This window comes from Antedon bifida, chromosome 2 (assembly GCF_963402885.1).
Source record: "Antedon bifida chromosome 2, ecAntBifi1.1, whole genome shotgun sequence".
Lineage (NCBI taxonomy): Eukaryota > Metazoa > Echinodermata > Crinoidea > Comatulida > Antedonidae > Antedon > Antedon bifida.
This window is the reverse complement of record NC_136227.1, coordinates 34,754,003-34,777,600: the sequence shown is the minus strand read 5'-3', so window position 1 is coordinate 34,777,600 and position 23,598 is coordinate 34,754,003. Positions and strand designations below refer to the sequence as shown.

The 23,598-nt window shown below is 33.4% G+C and overlaps 1 protein-coding gene and 1 pseudogene across 2 annotated transcripts; one reads left to right on the top strand and one right to left on the bottom strand.

Annotated features, from left to right (window-relative positions):
* The first annotated feature begins 361 nt into the window (after window positions 1-361).
* On the top strand, window positions 362-4,677 carry LOC144834687 (lymphoid-specific helicase-like; annotated as a pseudogene).
* Window positions 4,478-18,771, bottom strand: LOC144834813 (uncharacterized). 2 transcript variants are annotated; one of them, XM_078689764.1, is made up of 5 exons: window positions 18,693-18,771; window positions 12,546-12,678; window positions 10,169-10,686; window positions 9,268-9,333; window positions 4,478-7,512 (listed from the first exon to the last, which is right to left on the bottom strand). In XM_078689764.1, exons 3-5 carry the CDS (start codon window positions 10,677-10,679, stop codon window positions 5,546-5,548), a joined length of 2,544 nt encoding a protein of 847 aa, XP_078545890.1. In that variant the 5' UTR covers window positions 10,680-10,686; window positions 12,546-12,678; window positions 18,693-18,771; the 3' UTR covers window positions 4,478-5,545. The 2 variants fall into 2 exon arrangements, with proteins under 2 accessions (XP_078545890.1, XP_078545891.1); XM_078689765.1 differs by lacking the exon at window positions 18,693-18,771 and having other exon boundaries at window positions 12,546-12,712.
* Between the last annotated feature and the right edge of the window lie 4,827 nt (window positions 18,772-23,598).

Here is a 23,598-nt window from a genome sequence, read left to right as displayed (position 1 = left end):
TATGTAAAGAAGTATTTGTGCTGAGTGAAGTTGAGCCTAACCTAAATTGATTCTACCCAGCTTATATTTCACATACCAACTTAAGTCTGTTCTTAAACTAGTCTTACCTACCACTTTCACTGTTTGGAACACACCGTCATGTTTAGAGAAATATCCTAACATGTTTGTAATGAATTTATAGCAGTACAACTTAGCCTCCAAGTTTATACAAGCTATTTAAATTATAAGGTGGTAAGATAAATTGTTTGATTTTGTATGCAACTATGTTTATTTCATTAGAGAACTGAAGACGTACCAATCTGCCAACAGACTTCTACTTACTGGTACCCCATTTCCAATCAACCTGTCTGAGTTGTGGTCTATGCTAAACTTCTTACTACCAGAAGTGTTTGATGATCTACAAACGTAAGTATTAATTGTCATGCAGTTACATAAGATTGGCACATGGCGTGTTGTGAAAACAAAATGCAACGCAATTTTTATTTTCCGGAGCAGGTGTGAAAGGCAAACATGTCAATCACTGCCCACCAAACAATTTCCCTCTGTATAAGAACAAAACTGATGTGGATGTAAATTTCCTTTATTTTATTTTTCAGGTTTGAATCCTGGTTTGATTTTAATTCATTTTCAAGCCACGAAGACGAAGAAGCCATTGTAGCTAAGGAGAGAGAACAACATGTTATATCCATGATGCACCAGGTACTGCCAACAAATCAGTTAACAGTTTCTTAAGTCAAAAACGAAGGGAACGGTAATTGCTTCAAACCGAACGTTAAATCGACCAATTATAGTCCCGATGAGAACGGAACAGATTATACTGGGCTTTAATGCATGCACAGATTAATGTTGATATTTTCTGTGAGTAATTTTATTCTGTATTAAAACTGTTGGTATCTTATAGATTCTTACGCCATTTTTATTACGACGCTTAAAGACAGATGTTGACCTGACAATACCTCCAAAGAAAGAGATCATTGTAAACGCACCAATGACGAGTATTCAACATGAATTCTACGCATCAACTCTAGACAGGTCAATTATTGATAAGGTCAAACCCAAGGTAAGAACAGTGCATCACGTGCCATGGCTCTGTTATAATCAACCTAGCTGTCTACAAGCCAGAGTGTTAGTTAACATGAAATTAGAAACACATGCTAAAATAAATGAGGCGTGATTCTGCAGCTGAGAAATTGCAGTAAGAATTAGCCAATGATTGGTTGATAACTAAAAGTTAAAAAATTGAGTCCTGAGTGCCACACTTTCTATAGTTTGTTTATGAGCCTTATTTTATTAAGTTCCAAACTATTGAAGTGTATATAAAAAGAATGTTGTTGTCACCTGCCATCCTTTTGTTCCACAGAAAAAAGAAGAGGTAACATTGACCCCAAAATGTCGACCCAAGAGAGGATGCTCTAAAAAGGTTGACTACTCCATTGTATTTAATGAAAATGAGGAATCTGATAATGTTGAAGATTGGTACAAAAAGATTAGAGACAATTTGCCAAGTGAGTTTAAAATAGTTGTAGTAGAGAAGTCTAGGCGTCAGTACCAAAAAGTTAAGATTGAATGGGAAAAATATTTTGTTGTAATCAGGTGGCATGGGGTTTTAGGTGGGTGTCTTGTTGAAATTCGTCTTTGTAGTATGGTGTTGGTTAGTGTTATATCTTATAATATCCTGTAGTCTGAACAGATGCTTAGCACCTATTTTGTAAGAGGGTGTCCCTGTCCACCTCCACCAGTACAACATCCATGAGTACATTACTTTATACCCTTTTATTATTTATTTCAGAGAACCAACTGCATCTGGTGACAGGGTGTTCCTGTCCACCTCCAACAGCACGACATCCATGAGTACATTACTTTATGCCCCTTTTATTATTTATTTCAGAGAACCAACTGCACTTGGTGAGACCCCATCAAATACAGAATCAGTAGTTAATATCAAGCTTCAAAACATTGTAATACAACTAAGAAAATGCTGTAACCCATCCCTACTGGAATATCCACTTGACCCGGTCACGCAACAGTTCAAAGTTGACGAGGATCTTGTCATGCGGAAAGCTTTTAGTGTTGGAGAGAATGTTACCTGAACTAAAGAAGCGTGGACACAAGGTATCAATCTTAAATATTCATGTTAGTTTAAAAGAATGTAATAAGTTAATGAAATTGGCAATTGGTACCAGATTATTTTATAAAAACATCTGAATTATATGTCAGTTTGTCTGTAGGTCCTGATCTTTTCCCAGATGACCTCCATGTCTGATCTGTTTGTAGGTCCTCATCTTTTCCCAGATGACCTCAATGTCTGATAAGTTTGTCTGTTTGTTTGTAGGTCCTCATCTTTCCCCAGATGACCTCAATGTCTCATCTGTTTGTCTGGTCGTCTGTAGGTCCTCGTCTTTTCCCAGATGACCTCCATGTCTGATCTGTTTGTAGGTCCTCATCTTTTCCCAGATGACCTCAATGTCTGATATGCTTGTCTGTTTGTCTGTAGGTCCTCATCTTTTCCCAGATGACCTCAATGCTTGACATACTTGAAGATTACTGCCACTTAAGAAACCACAACTACTGTCGTCTAGATGGCAGCATGGCTTTTGCTGAGAGACAGCAACAGGTAAGCACCTGCATGGTGAAGAAGAAGAAATTTAGAATTATTTGGAAGAACTTGTAAATATAAATGATACTGAATTAAGTTGATACACACATTCTGATTTTAGCAACTTCTGCTGTATTGTGTTAATTAGTATTATGAATATTTTTACTGATAGAGAAAAGATGAAAAATATGTTTGTCTTAATTTGTACCAAATGTCCACCTAATGCTAATTATCTTTAATATCAGTTGGTTGTAGCAGCCACAAACCATGTTTGTTTTTCTCAATTATTCAAAGTTAGTGGAAGAAAGTTGTGTTATTATCTTTCTCAGATTAGTAATTTCAGCAATGATCCTGATTATTTAATCTTTCTGCTTTCAACAAGAGCTGGTGGGTTAAGCATCAACTTGACAACAGCTGACACAGTCATTATATATGACAGTGATTGGGTAAGTTAAATAAATAATGACTACATTTTATTACAGCATGATCAATAATCTGCCATACGATTTACACACAGAGTGCAATATGCTTTTTTGCTGCGCACTTTGTGCACTCAAGTGCATGATAGTGAAAGAATAAAGAGCGCACATGTGACTCATTTCAGCACGTCTGATTGGCTACATCCTTGAACCCATGTTATAATAATTAGTCACAAGCTTGTGGTGTAATGTTTGTTTTAGTGTAGTGACTTTCAATACATTGTAAAGTAGCATTTATAGTTGTATTATAAAATCCACAGTCAGATCTACAAGTCCAAGATAGATGCCACAGAATTGGTCAAGAAAAGCCAGTGATTGTGTACAGGTTAGTGACCATTAACACCATTGACCGGAAGATAGTGGAGAGAGCAGCTGCAAAGAGGAAGCTGGAGAAGATGGTCATTCATCAAGGTCAGTTTTGTCTTTCACACCTCCCTAAAAACCCTCCTGAACAGCAAACGCCTGGGGCATTTATTCGAATAAATATTATAAATTAATCATACTGTTTTATAGACTTGTACAGTAGTATGCAAACTTCTAGGCATTGATTGTTCTCATTCATTTCAAAAATTCATTATCTTATTTTTTTAGGTAAATTCAAAGGCAGTAAAACTATGGTGAGAGACTCAAAAGCTGTGATGGATCCCATGGAACTACTAAAAGTGTTACGCTCCACTGATCACTCTGGCATTATCAAAAACTGTAAAGAACAAGTCATCAGCGACGCCGATCTTGAGCTCCTATTATATCGCAGCGACCTGGTTGTTAAAACTATATTATAACTAACTATAATATTATTTAACGTTAATCAGTAATGTTTTTTACACCTAGAACGCGGGAAAGAAATTGAAACCAGTAAAGGAGAATGAAGCGTTTAAGGTTCTGGAATCCTGCGATGAGAATGTCATGGAGTTAAAGATCTCAGCTAGAGAAGGATAACTAACCTGTCTTCAACAATCTATTGCAAGTTTGATCTCTGCATATTCATTCAATTCTCCATCAAGATATCCACATCAAATCCATGGCTCCTGGCTTTAAATTTACTACAGTACTGGGTTCACATACTGTATACCCAATATTGCACAAATTGAAATCTGGGATTGTTAATGGTATTTATGACATTTATTTCTATGCAAGTAGTTACTGTTGTTTTCTGCACAGCACAGTGTTCAGGTTTAAACTATTGTTAACACCAAGTGTTATTACAAGTCAGCACAGTGTTCAGGTTTAAACTATTGTTAACACCAAGTGTTATTACAAGTCAGCACAGTGTTCAGGTTTAAACTATTGTTAACACCAAGTGTTATTACAAGTCAGCACAGTGTTCAGGTTTAAACTGTTGTTAACACCAAGTCTTATTACAAGTCAGCACAGTGTTCAGGTTTCAACTATTGTTAACACCAAGTGTTATTACAAGTCAGCACAGTGTTCAGGTTTAAACTATTAATATTAACACCAAGTGTTATTACTCTTACAACATAAAGAAAATCAAAGACTGTACACAAATATATTTTATGTAGAACTTTTTATATAATACAAATAGTGATAACAAAAATGGTAATCCATAACTTCATCAACTTTAAATTTATTTTATACAGAATTATATTTCACTATTTCTACATCATATAGAAAATATAATTTTACATCAAAAAATATATTTAAAAACACAGCAATGAAACTAAATGCAAAAATCATTGACATCAAACTATATTATATAATGTCTTCATTGTTTTGATTTTTTGTCATTTTTAGTTTTACAAATTCTACTACAACTTTGTTCTGTTGTTGTTACTGTGCCAAAGACATCTCATAATGTGTTTATTTGTTAATATAATTTCTAATTACGTTTTCATTTAATAAAACTGCTTTTGATAACAAATTACGTTTCATCATTATGTTCATGTTATGTTTTGTAGTTTCAAGTTGTACCACTTTACTTTTAGTATTTAACCATCCAACCTAATTATAAAGAGTTGTATTACATTTATTTAATTTAATATAATATTATCACATAATTACTTTAAAACACGCACAACCAATTCTATACAATATATCAAGTAAAAAACATTGCATTATTTTAAAAGAATCATTTTCATTAAATATGACAGCACAGCTTATAAAGATTATAATGAATAAGAAACAAACATTCTTGTTTATCTGCATGCTACAGCTGTTAATAATTATTACTTCCGTTGCTAGTGTGCCGCGTGCGGAAGTACGCGCGCGCGCTCCGTCGATGAAGGTAAGTATGTCAAAATAAAATGTTTAAAAACATTTTATGTTTTAGATTATCATATTGATTTAATCTACTATACAATTTATATATATAAGGTCGTTTTTATATTGAATATAAATTTAATGTTAGAAATTCAATTATTTGCGATATTAAAAATTGACACCTGCTTGCTGCGAGATTTAAAAATATGTCGGTTATCTAGTAGAAGTAACATACGTTATCAGTGAAAACTAACTAATGATAAAATTCAATATTTCTTATTGAACACTTTTCAGACACGTGACGAATGTCGTCAGCTGATAGATTGCAATCCATCATGTAAAGGTACCTCAGCTTAGGACACATAATGAGTAATGAAGACAATGTATTAACATCAATGTTGTGAAGTTTACTATCAGAGATAGTGAGACCACGTAATGCTAATTGAACTTGTTTGAGAGAACATTCTGATACAAAGTCATTAAATACATCACGTGATAGATTCCGAATCCAAACAGCATCACATTTATCTTGAATGCCTAAAATGTGTGCAATAACTCTTCCCTTTCGCTCCCATGCCATCTTACTACAAAAGTCATCGACACTATCACGATCATATTGCATACAATACAATTGCATAATTAGACGTATGAAATGCCCGTCACATTGTACACCTGGACTTTTGTAATCAATAAACATTCTTATGGAGGTAGATATATCATCCAAATGATTATTTATTTCTAAATCTTTGCTTGTCATGTAATTAATTAATTCATTTACCACAGCATCTTTATGTTGTTTTTTAACAAAGTTTAAATTTCTCGGCAGATAGCGATATGTTGACAAACGATCTGTAACCCAGTTCTTGAGGAAACCGCCAGCTTTATCACCAAGGAAACCAATTGCAAACTCTGTCGCTCTGTATAAATGCTCACTCTCTCGTATCACCTCCCACTCATCATCATCCAATGGTGTAAGTAATGTTCGTACATCTAAGCACTCATTCTCCATACCTTCACTTTCACATAATTTGCACAGGTAAAATCCCACCAATGACTCTACTATCAACTTGTGAGGAGGCATAAAAATGTTATCAAAATTCGATTTTAAAATCGGTGGTTCTTCGTAAACAAATCCAAGTTTCACGGACATATCAACCAAATCTTTATTCGTATGTTTATCATTCAAATCTTTCATGTTTATTGAAAGTTGGTTTACTTTCAAGCTATCATACATACATTTTCCTAGCAATATCATAGCATTTACATGCTTTGCTGGTGTGTCTTCAAATTTAGAAAGCTTGGCGAATTGTTCTTGTTTGTTGAACTGATTCAAAATATTACGAAATATTTCTTTAAAAAGCTCAGCTTTATCTGTAGGAAAGCTTTGACTGCTTTCCCACAGCAAACAGATTGAAAAAAGCAGCATCGGGTTTTTGCACATTGCATACGCTTCAGGATGTTTTTTCCCAGCCCAATAAGTGTCAATATCCAATTCGTTTCTAAGGGATTTTGCCAATTGTGGTTGTTCAAAATACTCAAAATGTTTGTCAATGTACTTTCCTATGCTCTCGTTGTTGAACCCATTAACTCTTACATGTACGTCACATGCTTCTACGAATTTATCTATATTTTCTGATCGTGAAGTAAGTATCACAGTACTGTTTTTTAATTTGTTCTTTTTGAAGAGACTGATTACGCTTGGATTATTAAATCGCAATTCATCTAACCCATCTAGAAGCAGTACAAATCTATCGTCATGTTTCATTATGAATTTCTTAATTAACCGTGGGTCCTCTGGGAGATCTGTTACTAAATTAAAATCTTTCATATCAATTTGCTTTACAGTCATATCTAAGATGTTGTCATCTATGTCTAAATCCCGCACACTTAAAAGAAATACAATTTTACCGTCAAATGATTTAATTGATTGAGTAGCCGTAGCCCAGTTGTATGATAAATGCCTTAATATGGTAGTTTTACCTATCCCACCCTCCCCATCAATAAGAGCTCTACATCCAGGTGTGGAGCTGATAACATCTACCACTTCTGCTAATGTTGGTTTGCAGTCTGCCTCCTTTTCACCTTTTTTCAGTAGTTCCAAATCAGTGAACATCTGCGAAAGGTCAACACGGTATCTATCACGCATTGTTGCTGGTGTAAATCTACTGGCCTGACTACACAATTCCCTTTGTTTTTGAAGCAGATATTCTTCAATCTTGTCTAGATACGAAGAAAAAATGGCAAAAACAATATTATAGTAAATACATTTATTTAATTTAAAAGGGCCTTGCAATAGTAATACAATACGTAGTGTTAAGGCCGCGCCGAAGGTGGTAAACCAAGTAAATAATATAGAGGGCGACAAACACAATTTATTATCAATCTGAAAAGTAAAACGACTGGTGGTCGCCAGCAAATCGTAACAACCGTTTTAATGTAGAGCAATCCACAGCTTATGCTAAAACCTCCAGCTGCCATAGCAACTACATTAGCTATGAGGCAATTTTGTTACTCCAATAACTACAGTAGATGGTGTTTTGTTTTTGTTTTTATTTACTAGTAAGCTGTCAGTGATGTTTCAACATTAGTAGCTAGCTGGAGGTTTTTAAAGCTGATTTTTCACTGTTTACGAGCGTTGTAACACGCATATATTCATTTTTTTGTGGGTGAAATAAAAAATGTGTTGTACAGTAGTATAATAAATTAAAGATTTTTCAGGCATCTCAGTACAACTTTTTATTCGAAATAACAAATAACAGAAATAATAGAAATTGCGTTCAAAGTGTCAGGTTTGACATTTAATTTTAATAGGAACAGTTAAAATTGTAAATAAATTGAAATATTGCACGCGTGTACGAATTAATTTAATTTAAAACCTTGCCATTTATCCTAAATTAATATTAAATGGTAATTATCGTGGAGCTGCTGTTGTTTGTAAACACACGTTTGCAATAATATCATTGATATTACGTATTCTATGCTTTGTTATTTCGTGAACCGAATTAAATGATACAAGACCAGAGTTTTTAAAATTATTTTTAAATACACAATTGTACGGTGGCCCACAACTGTCACGAACACTATATAAATCATATTCACACAATTAAAGAAGGAATCACAAAATTGAAGAAGAAATCGCATATAAACAAAAGAAAGCATGAAAATATAAAACGAAATACACAAATAAAGAAGAAACGCGCAATTAAAGAAGTCCGCAACAAATTCGAAAGCTCCTCGCACAATTAAAGAAGTTCGCAACAAATTCGAAAGTACCTCGCACAATTAAAGAAGTTCGCAACAAAATCAAAAGCTCCTCGCACAATTAAAGAAGTCCGCAACAAATTCGAAAGTACCGTACTCGCACAATTGAAGTACAGTAGTCCGTATGGAACGCCATCGCTGCCTCCGGCAGCAAACTTTAATTCTATTCGGCTCTTTTACCATTCGGCGCATTTCTATTTGGCCCATTTACAATTACGTTCGGCTCTTTCAGCATTCGGCTCTTTTTTATTTGGCCCATTTACCATTACGTTCGGCTCTTTCAGCATTCGGCTCTTTTTTATTCGGCCCATTTACCATTACGTTCGGCTCTTTTTGATTCGGCCCTTTTTTATTCGGCTCTTTCTGCATTACGTTCGGCTCTTTTTAAATCGGCATTTTTTATATTGCGTAATTAAAATCTAACCTTTGACATGGGGTCAAATGGAAGAAAATCAACGACTGGAAATGAGTCTACGAAAAGTTATTGTTGCAACTTTCGTTTTTTCATTGAATTGTAGTATAGGCGGAATTATATAGAGGGCGGCAAACACAATTTAATTCATTGGAAGGCGTGACAATATTCTCAATATTACTACTGGTTGCCCCTTGTCCTGTTTTAATAACAGAATAATAAGAAAAAAAATGAAATACTTATTCTACCTAAAAAACTACCGATTGAGAGCAAAATTATACGGTACATTATTAGTAACTAACCTGTTTCTGATTGATCCTCTTTTCGCATTACTTGTTTTTCATTACTACTGGTTGCCACGTCTTGCTCTGTTTAAATAATAAAATAATAATAAGAACAAAAAATTAAAAGATAATTATTCTACCTAATAAAAATCTACCGATTTGGAGCAAAATTAAACGGTACATTTTTAGTAAACTAACCTGTTTCTGATTTTAACATCTTAATATTGGTTCTAGGACACCTACCCCCTAGACAGTTACCCCCGGACGTTTACCACCCGGACAACTACCCCCTTAGGACAACTACCCCTCGGACAACTACTCCCCGGACAACAACCCCCTTAGGACAACTACCCCCTTAGGACAACAACTCCCTTAGGACAACTACCCCCTTAGGATAACTACCCCCTTAGGATAACTACCCCCCGGACAACTACCCCCCCCCCCCCCCACCCGGTCAACTACCTATTATACACTGTTGCAGAGTCAGGTTGTTCCTAAGGGGTAATTGTCCGGGGGGTAGTTGACCGGGGGGTAGTTGACCGGGGGGTAATTGTCCGGGGGGTAGTTGTCCAGGGGGTAGTTGTCCTAAGGGGGTTGTTGTCCTAAGGGGGTAGTTGTCCGGGGGGTATTTGTCCGGGGGGTAGTTGTCCTAAAGGGGTAGTTGTCCTAAGGGGGTAGTTGTCCGGGGGGTAGTTTTCCGGGGGGTAAATGTCCAGGGGGTGAATATCCGGATACGCTTAATATTGTGTACTGTATATGTAAATCAAATATTTATAAACCCGTTTTATAATAATATTATAAATAATAACTTCGTTATATAGTTAAATACACATTTCAAAATATTACGTAATTAATTAGGTTCTATTGAAATCAAATGGCCTCAAGTAAGTGTATTATGCATAATAATGTGGCGATCTACCTTTTAGAAAACTTTGTGCATGTTGGTTTATAAGCTTTACAAAAGTATCACGATCGTCTTGTGAATTCAAGCGTCCGGCTTTCTCAATGTGATATACAACATCCCATATGTTGTTATAGTTGTAGGCACTCAGTTTGTAAAAACCAATAACCGTCTTCAAATCGCCGTTGTCAGTGTTAGTTAGCACATTAAACATTGCTCTGCGATATGCTGTTAATCCTACACCTGCTGTATCGCTACTTTGGATAGTGTTCTTATATTTATCTATGCGTTTTGTTGCTAAGGCCATCATGGTTACTTCAGCAATGTCCGACAACAGCTTCACATCAGTTTTGGAAATAAATCCACGGTCAGTCAGATGATTAAATAAATCTAGGGCTGATTTTTCATCAAGAGTTCCAATGGGTATAATACCAAATAGAAGCATTCTCAGCCATCGCATCTTTACACCAGAATAGTGTTCATTTAGTTCTTTCAGAAATGTTTGGAATTCTACATCTTTTTCATCCATTTTGAATCTGTAAAGAATAATAATAAATTTAATTTTGTCGAATTTTACTTTCTTACTGATTTTAGCAACGTCGATAGAAATGTTTTTTTTGTCTACCGTTTTAAAAATAGTTTTTGAATTGTACACAATTTCAGAATATTATTAATAAGCATAATAGAACATTATTTGATTGTATTATAGAAATAATGCTCTCATTTTATGTTTTATTCAGTTGGACCAAAAATGTCAAAAGTCATTTGATTTCGCACAGTTCATTATACCAGTACATTTGTTTTTCATAGGCGTACGTTATTTAACATACCTAGCAGCATCGTCTTGAGTTTTTAAATATGAAATAGAACGAATATAAAAACATTCATTATCGTATTTGTTATAGAACATCGAAATAGATTCTTGTCATTGCCACTGTCATTGTTCTGATCTCGTTGTGAAGGAGCGATCGCGTGGTGCGCGTCACAGAACAGACGGTGCTGTATTGGATATACGCGAAAAATGAAAAAAAAAGTACTTTTTCACGATCGTTAAATAGTACGTATTATCACGCCATGTGATACAATCGTCCAATCAAATGACATGAATGTATGTAGGTGTTATATAAAATTGTTTAATTCATTGGTTATTACTTTTAAAATTAGTGGCACAAAAAAACAAATATAAAATACATAAAACATAATATTATAAGAAGTAGGAATCAAAATAATATTCAAGAGTGAAAACACAATAAAAAAAAATAGGTGTTTTGATTGATTACAGCTATTATGCTATGCTCGCTTATGTACAGTATTATAGGCATTAATTATATCAAGGTATCTCCAAAACAAACACAATTAAATGCACACATCAGGAATCACAATTTAATTTCTTTCCTTTCATTCCATAAAGTGCGGCGAAAAATGTGAACACGGTCATAAATATTTTATATTGATTCGTATTTTCGTTTGTAGACATTTGTTATAGAATAGTAATTTTTTCCACGTACTTTAGTTGAAAAAGAGAATTCAAAAAAAAGTTTAACCATTCCATCGAAACATACAGTATAAGGTTATTATTGATCGTTCATTCAGAATCAGAAGCCATTATGGATGTCACCCATTTGCCCAGTTCTTTTTTGTAGCCCTAGTTTTTACAAATCTACGCGCCACATTATAGAGGAGTTGAAACAAATTTAAACCATATGTGTTTGCACAATTATTATTTATAAATGTCATCAAACAGCGTCCCGTATCTTTTCTTTCGACTAAAAAGCATTTTTAGCGTATTTTATTTGCACGATTTGTCTAGAAAAAATGTTCAATTAACAATGACTTTCCTGAATGATACCTGCTAAGTTAGTAGTAATGTTCTAACAAGAAGACCATTTGGTATAATTTGGATAAATTTAGGTTTTATCTTGAAACATATTTACCTCTGTATGAGTCTGTTGGATCAGATCAATAGGGTTGGTGAAATATGTCAAACTTATGAAGTGACGATCGTTTCATATCAAGTTCAATGTGTGCAGTTTGTTCATTTAGTGACGAGCATCCGGGTAATTTATAATGTTCTTTATGTTTCGCACGCGTACTTAGGATTACATTGGATAGGTTGGGTAATCAGTGACGACAAACTGGAGTAACCTCACCAAAATGGAATAGTCAAGATTAAACGAATTTACTGTATTACACTTAGCTAGCATAGTAAAAATAAATAAATGTAAGTATTTTGTATTGTGTTTATTGTGATAGCCACATTCTGAATTGAGAGACGAGAAAATACATGCGTTGTTGTTGAGGCTGTATATACATTATATTATTAGCAAAGAAAGGTAAGAATGGACAAATTCGATGATTCTTACCTACAAAACAGAAACAAATACAGATTACTTACTGGTTAACGAGGTCGTCTGTTGCTATGAACAATGTTTCCTCTGAGTTCGTCGTCAGGGCCTTTTCACTTAAGTACCAACTGTTGTAATGTTTCCTTATGTTGCAACAGCTATGTTTCCTTTATACAGCTCTCACTGTGATTATGAAAAATACACATTGGTTTACCAGTAATGCAGATTGAATTGTTTTCTCACTTTAAAGCAAAGTCGGCTAACTATAAAAAGCCGGATCAACCTAATCGTGATCACCATAAGTTCAATGATGAGCGACATGAAATGAACAAACAACAAAGTGCTCAAGTGCTATGTCATGACGAGTAGACCATTGAAGCTGATACCACAATAATAATATAAGAATTCTAGGTTCTTGATTTTAATATTTCATCATGAAGGAAGTACCGGCTTCCTTTGTGCATTCATGCATGACGTGATAATCACTCAAACAAAACGCATGATTTGTTAGTTCATAACTTCGTATGTGTTTCTTTATTATTTATTTATAACAGTTTACCATAGAGCTAAATTTAATGATTTATGTTAATTTTTGTCTTTTTTTTATGTCACTATTGTAGGCCTACACGTGTACGGAACAACGTTGATTTATTTGGCCTATTATAAAGTGCTGTAACTGTAACAGACGCATTTGATGTAGGCGCGGATGCTAAAACCTTTGTAAAATTTCGTCATGTCAAAGGTCAGATGAACAACAATGTGTACAGTTGATAAACATTATCTTAAAACACAGCAACTTATTGTACACTATCAGCATACATATCCATTATCTTAAAACACAGCAACTTATTGTACACTATCAGCATACATATCCACTATCTTAAAACACAGCAACTTATTGTACACTATCAGCATACATATCCATTATCTTAAAACAGCAACTTATTGTACACTATCAGCATACATATCCATTATCTTAAAACACAGCAACTTATTGTACACTATCAGCATACATATCCATTATCTTAAAACACAGCAACTTATTGTACACTATCAGCATGCATATCCATTATCTTAAAACACAGCAACTGATTGTACACTATCATCATGCATATCCATTATCTTAAAACACAGCAACTTATTGTACACTATCATCATGCATATCCATTATCTTTGGATTGCGTGATTCAGACTACTGAATTTGGGTTTGGTTTAGTTTTTTGGCTTGGTTCTGATTTTGGGTTTCGTTCTGATTTTGAGATTGGTTCTGATTTTTAGTTTGGTGCTGATTTTTAGTTTGGTGCTGATTGTGAGTTTGGTTTTGAAATTGGGTTTGGTTTAGATTTAGGGTTTCGTTCTGATTTTGGGTTTTGTTCTGATTTTGAGATTGGTTCTGATTTTTAGTTTGGTGCTGATTGTGAGTTTGGTTTAGATTTAGGGTTTGGTTCTGATTTTCCATTTATTATTTTTCCATTTCAGTTTTGCTGCTTCCGACCAAAATTCTTTGCCTTAACATATTACAACACAATTTTGTTGGTTTGTTCGTATTTTAAACACACCGTAACGTCTGCTCTAGAAGTCTAACAGCAGAAAGTTTGCACCACGGAGATAAAAATAAATGTTGTTGTACATTGTATTATTTTAACATTAACGTTTTTATTGAAGTAAAAATCTGTTCTGTTATTGTAATATCTGTATAATCTGCTATTGTATTTTGCTGTGTAATTGAGTTGTTTTTCTTCTCATTAAGTTAAGAACCACAATGAGTTCTTGTTATCAGCACGCTATAAGGAAGTTATTAAAATGTTCTATTCCGATAACAAGAAATCCAAACTGGTATAAACGTTGTCTTTCGTGAAGGAAATAAAACTATTATTTTAAAGAAAAATGAAACAAATTCCAACATCTGATTTTTAGATTGTTGTTACATCACCATTAAGGAAGTTAAGCACAATATCATCTTATAGCTATCTTGTTTATAATAGATTACATTTTCATCTCAACTTAATTGTTTTTTAATGTATTTATTTACAACACTGTTTGTGCAATAATATATTATATTTATCAATATTTTTTTAAGAAGCAAAACAATACAAACGGGTGAAGATAGACGATCAGATTTCATCTGAATCCACCTGTTTGTTTACCTCAACAATTGTTTTTGTAAACGTACAGTACACAGTATCGATGGAATACAAAATAAGAACCAAACATCTTATTCTGATGTCATTACTATTATTATTGTATTCTTTATGTTTTGCTACCCGCAGCGTACTAGGATTATGTTGGCCAGGCGACAGGTTGCGCAATCAGTAACACTACTGAACACATGAGTAACATCACCAAAATGAAATATTAGTCAAAACTAAACAAATTTACACTAGCATAGTTAAAATATAAAAATGTTAAAATATAATTATGTATCTGTTTTGTTTATGGCCACGTACATTCTGAATTGAGAGACGAGAACATGTGTATACGTTCAATTAACAGGAACAGGTCAACATTTCCGATCCACAACCACATAACCATAAACGAAAAAGTAACTAGCAGAGCTATAAATGGAGTCCGGCCGAGCAAATGTATTATTATTGTAGTTGGCGGTGCTAGTATTGCGCAGAACGCAAGAGGAGTGAACACCCGCTGCATTTATGATTATGATCAGGTTCGGTAATCACCCGAGGATTATGATCAGGTTCGGTAATCACCCGAGGATTATGATCAGGTTCGGATCAGGTGCCGTTTTCGGCTACCTCGACTTATAATATGGACTATACCATTATACAAAGATGGGAAAATAGGGGTGTCCCATTTATTATTTGAGTGTGTTAATGTGTTAAAATACGGCTGCTTTTGTTCTTTTGTTTAGTGCATAATGTTTCAGCAACAAAGGGAAAACAACTAACGCCCTGCACGCTGTTGAATTAATTTAAGTTTTCAAGTTAATACAGTATATTAAGGCTCTTTATTTCAATATAATTTTTAGGTATCCTTCCCTAATATGGATATTAGGTGGATTCCCTAAGGTGGATATTGAATAATTTTTAGGGATTTATAGATACAGAAAGTATATAAAGAAATTAGTTTTTATTCCAGTTACAAATAAAAAATATAATTTATCTAACGATAACACAGTAGTATATTTAATAAAGATGACAGTAGTACATTTAATAAGATCTATCACATACTGATTATAATCCATCAAAATAGCCGATTCGTCGTAAAACAAAAATACATATAATAATTATTATGTCAATGAATCTGTTACCATTTTGTTTCTGTATCTACAATTCGTTTTACACTTAGCATTAAATGTAAATGTATGGTAAAACAAACAAAAAACATATAATTATGTCAATGAATTATGTTCGTCTACCGATACCAGGTTCTTAGGTTCAAATCCACGATGTTGAGATTTATCCCTTGCAAATACAAAATATTTATTTATCTACCAATAGGATTAGAATGCATTTGCCAACATTCTTTTACGTTCACAACAATTTAGAGTGTAGGTAATTTAACCGATTGTAATGTAGTATTTAGGATATTTTAATAACGATTGTACTGTAGTATTTAAGATTTCTTAATTCCGATTGTGATATTTAGTTTAGTTGTTTTGTAGTTTAACATGTTTTAATTCCGATATTGTACTAAAATTTAATGTGTTGAAATCAAGATAGGCATAACAGTATGTATTTAATATGTTTTAATTGTGATTATACTGTAGTGTTTTAGGTTAGTTTTTATATATAGTAAATATACATAGGCCTAGTTAATATAGTAATATTGTTACAAAATCTTGGCATTCCCTAACACAATATACCTAATAATAACATGCCTTATAAAAGTACATGCATTGCTAGTTTTTGATGTTCTGTATTGTTCCTTGTAGTTTGTACTGTAGGTTACATAACAGAACAATTGTATTGTCTTCCCATTCAGTAGACACCCTTCTCTACATAAAACATAATACACCACACCCCTACCCTATACTATTGTCTTCCCAACCAATATGGTGTCAGATGAAATCGGTCGCGTCTGAAATCGGTCGCGATAAAATCAACTTCCGGTATTTTGTATGGCGCGCCGCTAGAGCTATACGTTTAATGATATCGGTCGCGTTTGAAATCGGTCGATATATTTTTAATGAAAACGCTAATTATGTTTTTAGTTAATTTTGAATATAGAATTTCTAATACTATTAACATTTTTTTCACCTCGATCGTTATTATTTTTTAGTAGGCCTACAGTAAATATAAATATTTATCTCATTATTTATAAATAATTTGTGTTTTCATTTTATCTTACAGATGTCAATGAATAATTGTAATGTGTTCGTTTAGAAAATCGTTGTTAAAAGTGTTATTGAATATTGTTTTAAGTTTTTGAAAAGATTAGCATGCCACTGTTTAAAGTTTTAAAAATGTTGAAAATAATTTAATATTAAACAAGTAGACGCGCCTATTGCGTATTTTTAAATCACTAGTTCTATACCTGCAAGTGGATACCAGCTCAATGAGGTTTATGCAATAAAAAGGAAGATGATGTATGACGATGATTTTTACGTTCGATATCCGTCACTCTTACGTGAGCATGGTTTTAGGATAATAGGCCTACTAATAAAATAATATGCTGTTATAAATCAATCTACCGGGCCTATACAGTGGACTATGGTGTACAATGATACGGTAGGCCTACTTAATTATTTACATTAAGTGATTATTATAGGCCTAAATGAAGAAATAAAAGATATTAAAATTAAAAACTATAGGCCTAGTATCACCGACGTATATACGTACATTATATACATCGTTTCACCATGGAACTATGTTTCACAAAAAGACGTGCAGGCCTAGATGTTTCAAACGTATGGTTATTAGTAATAGGCCTATACGTCATCTTTACATGGCCATGAACAACGATCGTACGTGTTTTTTCCATGATTTGACACCGTAGTGCGTGTTTTTTTTAAGGGAATCCCCGTCAGCAAAATAACGTGCAGTTAACGTCTGCACGATCATAGAAGGCGCATCCACTATATGGCCTATTTCGGGGTTTATTTCAGTAACTCGCCTTTTAACGATCCGCATATAATAATCATTTTTACTAGAAACTATTAGGCCTAAACATTAGAAATAAAAATATACACGTGATTTGCCTCAACAATAATCATTATAGGCCTATACTTAATATTATCCTACATAACGTACGGACATAAATAAAATAGAAATTAAAATAAGGTGATCCAATAGTAAGTTATTAACGACATGGATATGATATATCTGCCACAGTATGCATAAGTATAAAAATGGATACGCTGGCTTTACGGGCTATACAATGTAACAATTATTGTTTTTAAATAAATTGTTCTCTTTTACGTAATTGTTTGCATAATAAAAGACACAGACGTATATTCTCTATATAATATATTAATTACAGTACATAATAAAATAGATGTAAATTATTATATATTATTATTATGCCTAATAAAATAATATTTAAACGTGATTAGAAATGGCCATTTTGAAAAGATACAGGCCTTCTTCGAGACCTGTGAAATAAAAAAAAATGATTGATAATAAATATTTAGATGTTTTTGCCCTACTCTGACGTAATTTGTACTTTATACTAAGTACATTTGAGAATACTTGCGAAAAAATTCGCAAGTTGTTCTCGGGTACAAATTACGTCAGAGTAGGGCAAAAACATCTAATTACTCAACTCCCTGACGCAAAAACTACAATTACAATAAATATTTATTAACAAAAATAAAAAATATCCACATAAATAATCTGGTTCCTAAAAAATATCAATTAAATCATCTAGACTATATAATCGAAGAAAATGTATATCCCGCTAGCATGCATCTCGCTCCATACAAAATAGCGCGACCGATTTCAAACGCGACCGATTTCAAACGTATAGCTCTAACGGAAGTTAAAATACCGGAAGTTGATTTTATCGCGACCGATTTCAAACGCGACCGATTTCAGACGCGACCGATTTCATCGTAAACCTTCAATAGACCCTTCTATCCCGCCTTCTATACATAAAACATAACATACCACACCCCTATCACAATAATAACAACCCACACTCTACTACAAATAACAATGGAAGCATAACCATCAGAGCTATGCCTATATTATTCTCATATTATTGTTCCGAACTATATTAATGAAATATTGTAAACTTACAATTGGCTTAAGACTGGACTGTAACTCATGGATCTCCTCGTATCTGGACTCTATCAATATACCGATACAGTCAAATGTGACGATTTGTAGCAGCAACTGCGCCACTCCCTTTGACGTCAACTACTGTATAATTAGTGTAAACTTACAATTGGCTTAAGACTGGACTGTAACTCATGGATCTCCTCGTATCTGGACTATCAATATACCGATACAGTTAAATGTGACGATTTGTAGCAGCAACTGCGCCACTCCCTTTGACGTCAACTACTGTGTAATTAGTGTAAACTTACAAATTGGCTTAAGACTGAATCTCGTATATGGACAGTAGGCCTATCTAACAGTCAAAATGTGACGATTTGTACCTCCAAATTAACTGCGCCACTCCCTTTGACGTCAACTACTGTATAATTATTACGCCGCACATTACATAGCGCCCCCTATAATTATCGTACCTTTAGTTTTTAAAAGTATGGATACGGTACCGTATCTTTAGACATAACGTAATTATTATTCGTAATCCACGTATATGTATGCTATATTGACTTTGGCCGTGACGTCACAAACACTTTTCCACGGTCCAACTGCCACACACACAATGTACACGATTATATCGGCATCGTCGTACGACGTCTCTATAAATATTCCATTCAAAATTCCCTAGAAATTATTTTTAGAAAATTACCTACACTCTTTTATAATAATTTTTCTGATATGCATATTGTACCCACACACACTTATACAAATGTGTAAATTGCAGAAGAACTATAAATATTCATTTCAATATTCATTTCGTAGCAACAACTGCGCGCCATTCTCTTTGAGGTCAATGCCGCGCTATATATTGACTTTTGCCGTGACGTCACAAAAGCTGTTCCACAGATACTTATTCACTCAAAATTACACAGAAACTATTTGGAGAAAAATAGTCCCAATTTCCTTCTGAAATGATGATTTATTGAATATAGATTTCAATATATAATTAATATCATACCTATAACAGACTTTTTGAAAAAAATTTGGTGTCTATCGTTGAGTTTATTAAAACACACACTTACAATTACAAAACACCTATACAACATTTCATAAACAGCAACACAATAGCGATAAGACGGAAGTTGCCTAGATACCGGAATTACTTGTATGCAATTGACACGAGTAATATTGAAGGCAATTCCGTTTGAATCATGTTTGTAGATACTGTATAATAATGATCATGGTTATGTTCTGCGTTGTTACTTATTTTTATTAGTCCTAATCTATTTATATGCTTTGTCTTATTAATGTTATGTTGCATTATTGTATAATGCTGGTCGTAAAAATAATTGGGTTATATTTAGAATAGAAACACTCTGACTCGACGTAGTGACAAACGATAAATGTTATTCAAACTATGATTGAACAAACGCTTTTGTATCAGCCGTTCATTTACAAAGCAATACGAACAAAAACTTGTGATGAATTGGATCAAAACAATGGTGGTACGGTCTCATGTTGTACGGTGATGGCGCTATTTGGTTTCTATTTAAAAAAAAGAGAGTTAGGCCTCGAATATTTATATCTCATTTACATACTATTGAATCTGTATACAGTATTGCATTAATAATTTACGTGTACGGTATTGCCGAATATTTATATCTCATTTACATACTATCGAATCTTTATACAGTATTGCATTAATAATTTACGTGTACGGTATTGCCGAATATTTATATCTCGTTTACATACTAACACAATATTGTATTTATAGTAACACAATGATACTATTTGTAGTAGAATTAATCGCACTGTTATCTACAATTTACCAATTATTTGTTATTCTTTTTTTACCACTTTTCATATATCTATAGAGGATTTTATTTGATTATAAATGTTACCATATTATTAAAACTAAAAAATTAAACATATCCCTTGAATAATCACCTCCCTCAAATGACCTCCACCTCCCCACCTCAGCCCTATAAGGGCCCTACCAAACAATACACACTATAGGCCTACTTTAAAATGTTATTAATCATCTAAGACACTGTGAAACAGAGTAGGTTTAGTTTTACGAATGTCAAGAATTTTCAATAATGGTAACCGACAGAAAACGTACAAGGAAAACATTATTCCGAGAACCATCGTCTACATTTCCTAAACCCTCTAGTACAAAATAATGAATGTTTATGAACGAAATGGCACAAAATGGCCGCTGGTGAACGATGAAAGGTTATAATTATTTCCATATGTTTGACCATCATCATTATGCCTATATTCTCATATTATTGTTTCGAAAATAAATGTTCCGAACTAATTAAAATGAAATGTAATTGTAAACTTACAAATTGGCTTAAGACCGAATCTCGTATATGGACAGTAGGCCTATCTAACAGTCAAATGTGACGATTTGTAGCAGCAACTGCGCCACTCCTTTTGACGTCAACTACTGTATAATTAGTGTAAACTTACAATTTGGCTTAAGAAGACTGAATCTCGTATATGGACAGTATATGCCTATCTAACAGTCAAATGTGACGATTTGTACTTCTTGGTTTCGTTTAAAATGTCAGAGCCTTCCTATTTTTATCTAGTTTCTTCATTAGTTTTGTAACTGCATTAAAATGTAACTGTTTTCTGCGTTTACAAATCCTGTTATTGTTATTGTTATATACATCTTGTATATAAAGGGATGTAAAACTATAGTTTGTTGGGTATTGTAAAGTTATTGTGTTAAAGTGCTAACTGGATTATTGAAAGTTGAAGTTGATTGAAATTAAATCTTTATTTTGAGTTATTTTACAACTTTGTGGATTTTGTGTGTATACTTTTATGTCACTAGGGTTCCTAAAGTATTTTCAATCGGAAACATACTTAAAAGGAGTTCGTGACAGTCACAATGGGTTCTTGTTACCAGCACGCTATCAGGAAGTTATCAAAACGATCTCTTTTCCGATCTCTTTTCTTATAAACCCAAACTGGCAGATGTTGTCTTTCTGGTGAATGGAAATAAAACTAATATTAAAAAGAAAAATGAAACAAATTGCAAGATCAGATCTTCAGATTATTGTTACATCACACATAGAGGTCTATCATAACATAAGGAAGATAAGCACAATACTTATATAGCCATCTTGTTTATAATATATAAAACATTTCTCAACTTAATTGTTTTCCCGATGTATTTGTTTACAACAGTATGTTTATCTATAAGAATCAATGTGCAATAATCATAACGGTATTCTATTTATCAATATTTTCTGGAAGCAAAACATTAGTCCTGTAACTGCTGAGGATCATGCGATGGTCATTGCATTTTGGTTGTACTCGCGCACAGTGATAATGAATAGGATACGATTAAAATCAGTGAGAAGCTTACCACTGTGCGCTACAATACCCATGTTGGTTGTACTCGCGCACAGTGATAATGAATAGGATACGATTCAAATCAGTGAGAAGTTTAGCACTGTGCGCTACAATACCCATTTTGGTTTAATACTAGCGAACAGTGAAAATGAATATGTCTGAATCCACCCCTTACTCTACCTAGAACAATTGATTTTGTATCGATGGAGTAGATTCCACACGAAAAATAACGCGAAATAACAACACGCGAAAACAAATAAAGTTATCACGCGAAAAAAATTAATAATTATTATAGCAATTTTGTTTCTTCTCATGCCTATTGATTTTGAATAATATCACAATACGTTTTATTTGGTATCTGATTTCACTCTCGATCCTCCCTAAACAAAATACTTACCTTTGATTGACTTATGATTATGATTAAAACATTTTTAAATAATTTAGGTTAGTTAAATTGTTTATTGTGGTAACATTGCATCAACATGAGTATAGCATATTACTGTGCGTCACTCTTGAGTCATCATCAATATAGTACCGTACTGCATAATAATTTCATAATGAAAATATCGAAATTTGAACATTTGAAATTGAAATTTGGTCGTTCGATTTTACCATAACAACTCGCGCATAGTAAATATAACTATACGAAAACACACATGATCCTCGATTTAAATATTGTATAATATCAATAATAGACTTTTTAAATAAAATGTATTTGGTGACAAAATTACAAAACACCTATAAAACATTTCATAAACAGCAACACAATAGCGGAATTACTTGTAATTTGTATGCAATTGACACGAGTAATTTGAAGGCAATTCCGGTTGAATCGTGTTTGTAGTTTGTTGATGATGCGCGCGTTGATCAATGAATTTGGACCTTCCCATAATGCATTGGTGCGTGTGGAATATAATAAAGGTAGTCAGGGATGATGTCAGGAATTGTTTATTGATGATTTGTGAATTCTCATATTATAAAGTTTGCGGCCCCGTGCACGTAGGCCTATATTTAGTTCTGAAAAAAACTGTGAGTTTCTTAACGTTTCGATCAGTATTATGCTTTGATCGTCCCATCCATAGATATTATGATCGTCCTTAGGAGCGAGGAGTAGTGTTTTCTGATTCTCCTGAGGTCGATCAAAGTATAATTTTATTTGATTGAAACGTCGAGAAACTTAACAATCATTCATTTCAGAACAACGGTATATATACGCGTGGTTTACAGTTACTGCAAACTTTATATAAACATTTGATTTCTTCATGCAAACCTTAAAACAATTCTCATATTCTTCCATTGTCTTTCTTTGTCCAGTCGGCATTTATCATCTATACCTTTTACATATTTGCTATAGTGTTTTTTATGCTAAAACATGGCATCTTTACCGTCATCATGATGACTCAGCATTATCGCATCGTCACTGCGCCGGCAATATTACAAAACAATTGTTGTTGTATTGTATTTAAATTCTGGGTACGAAAAAAATAAACGAATTGAGTTATATTTTGATATCGAAATAGTGATGAAAAATTAAATTGGTAAAATAAATTATTTTTCAAAAACT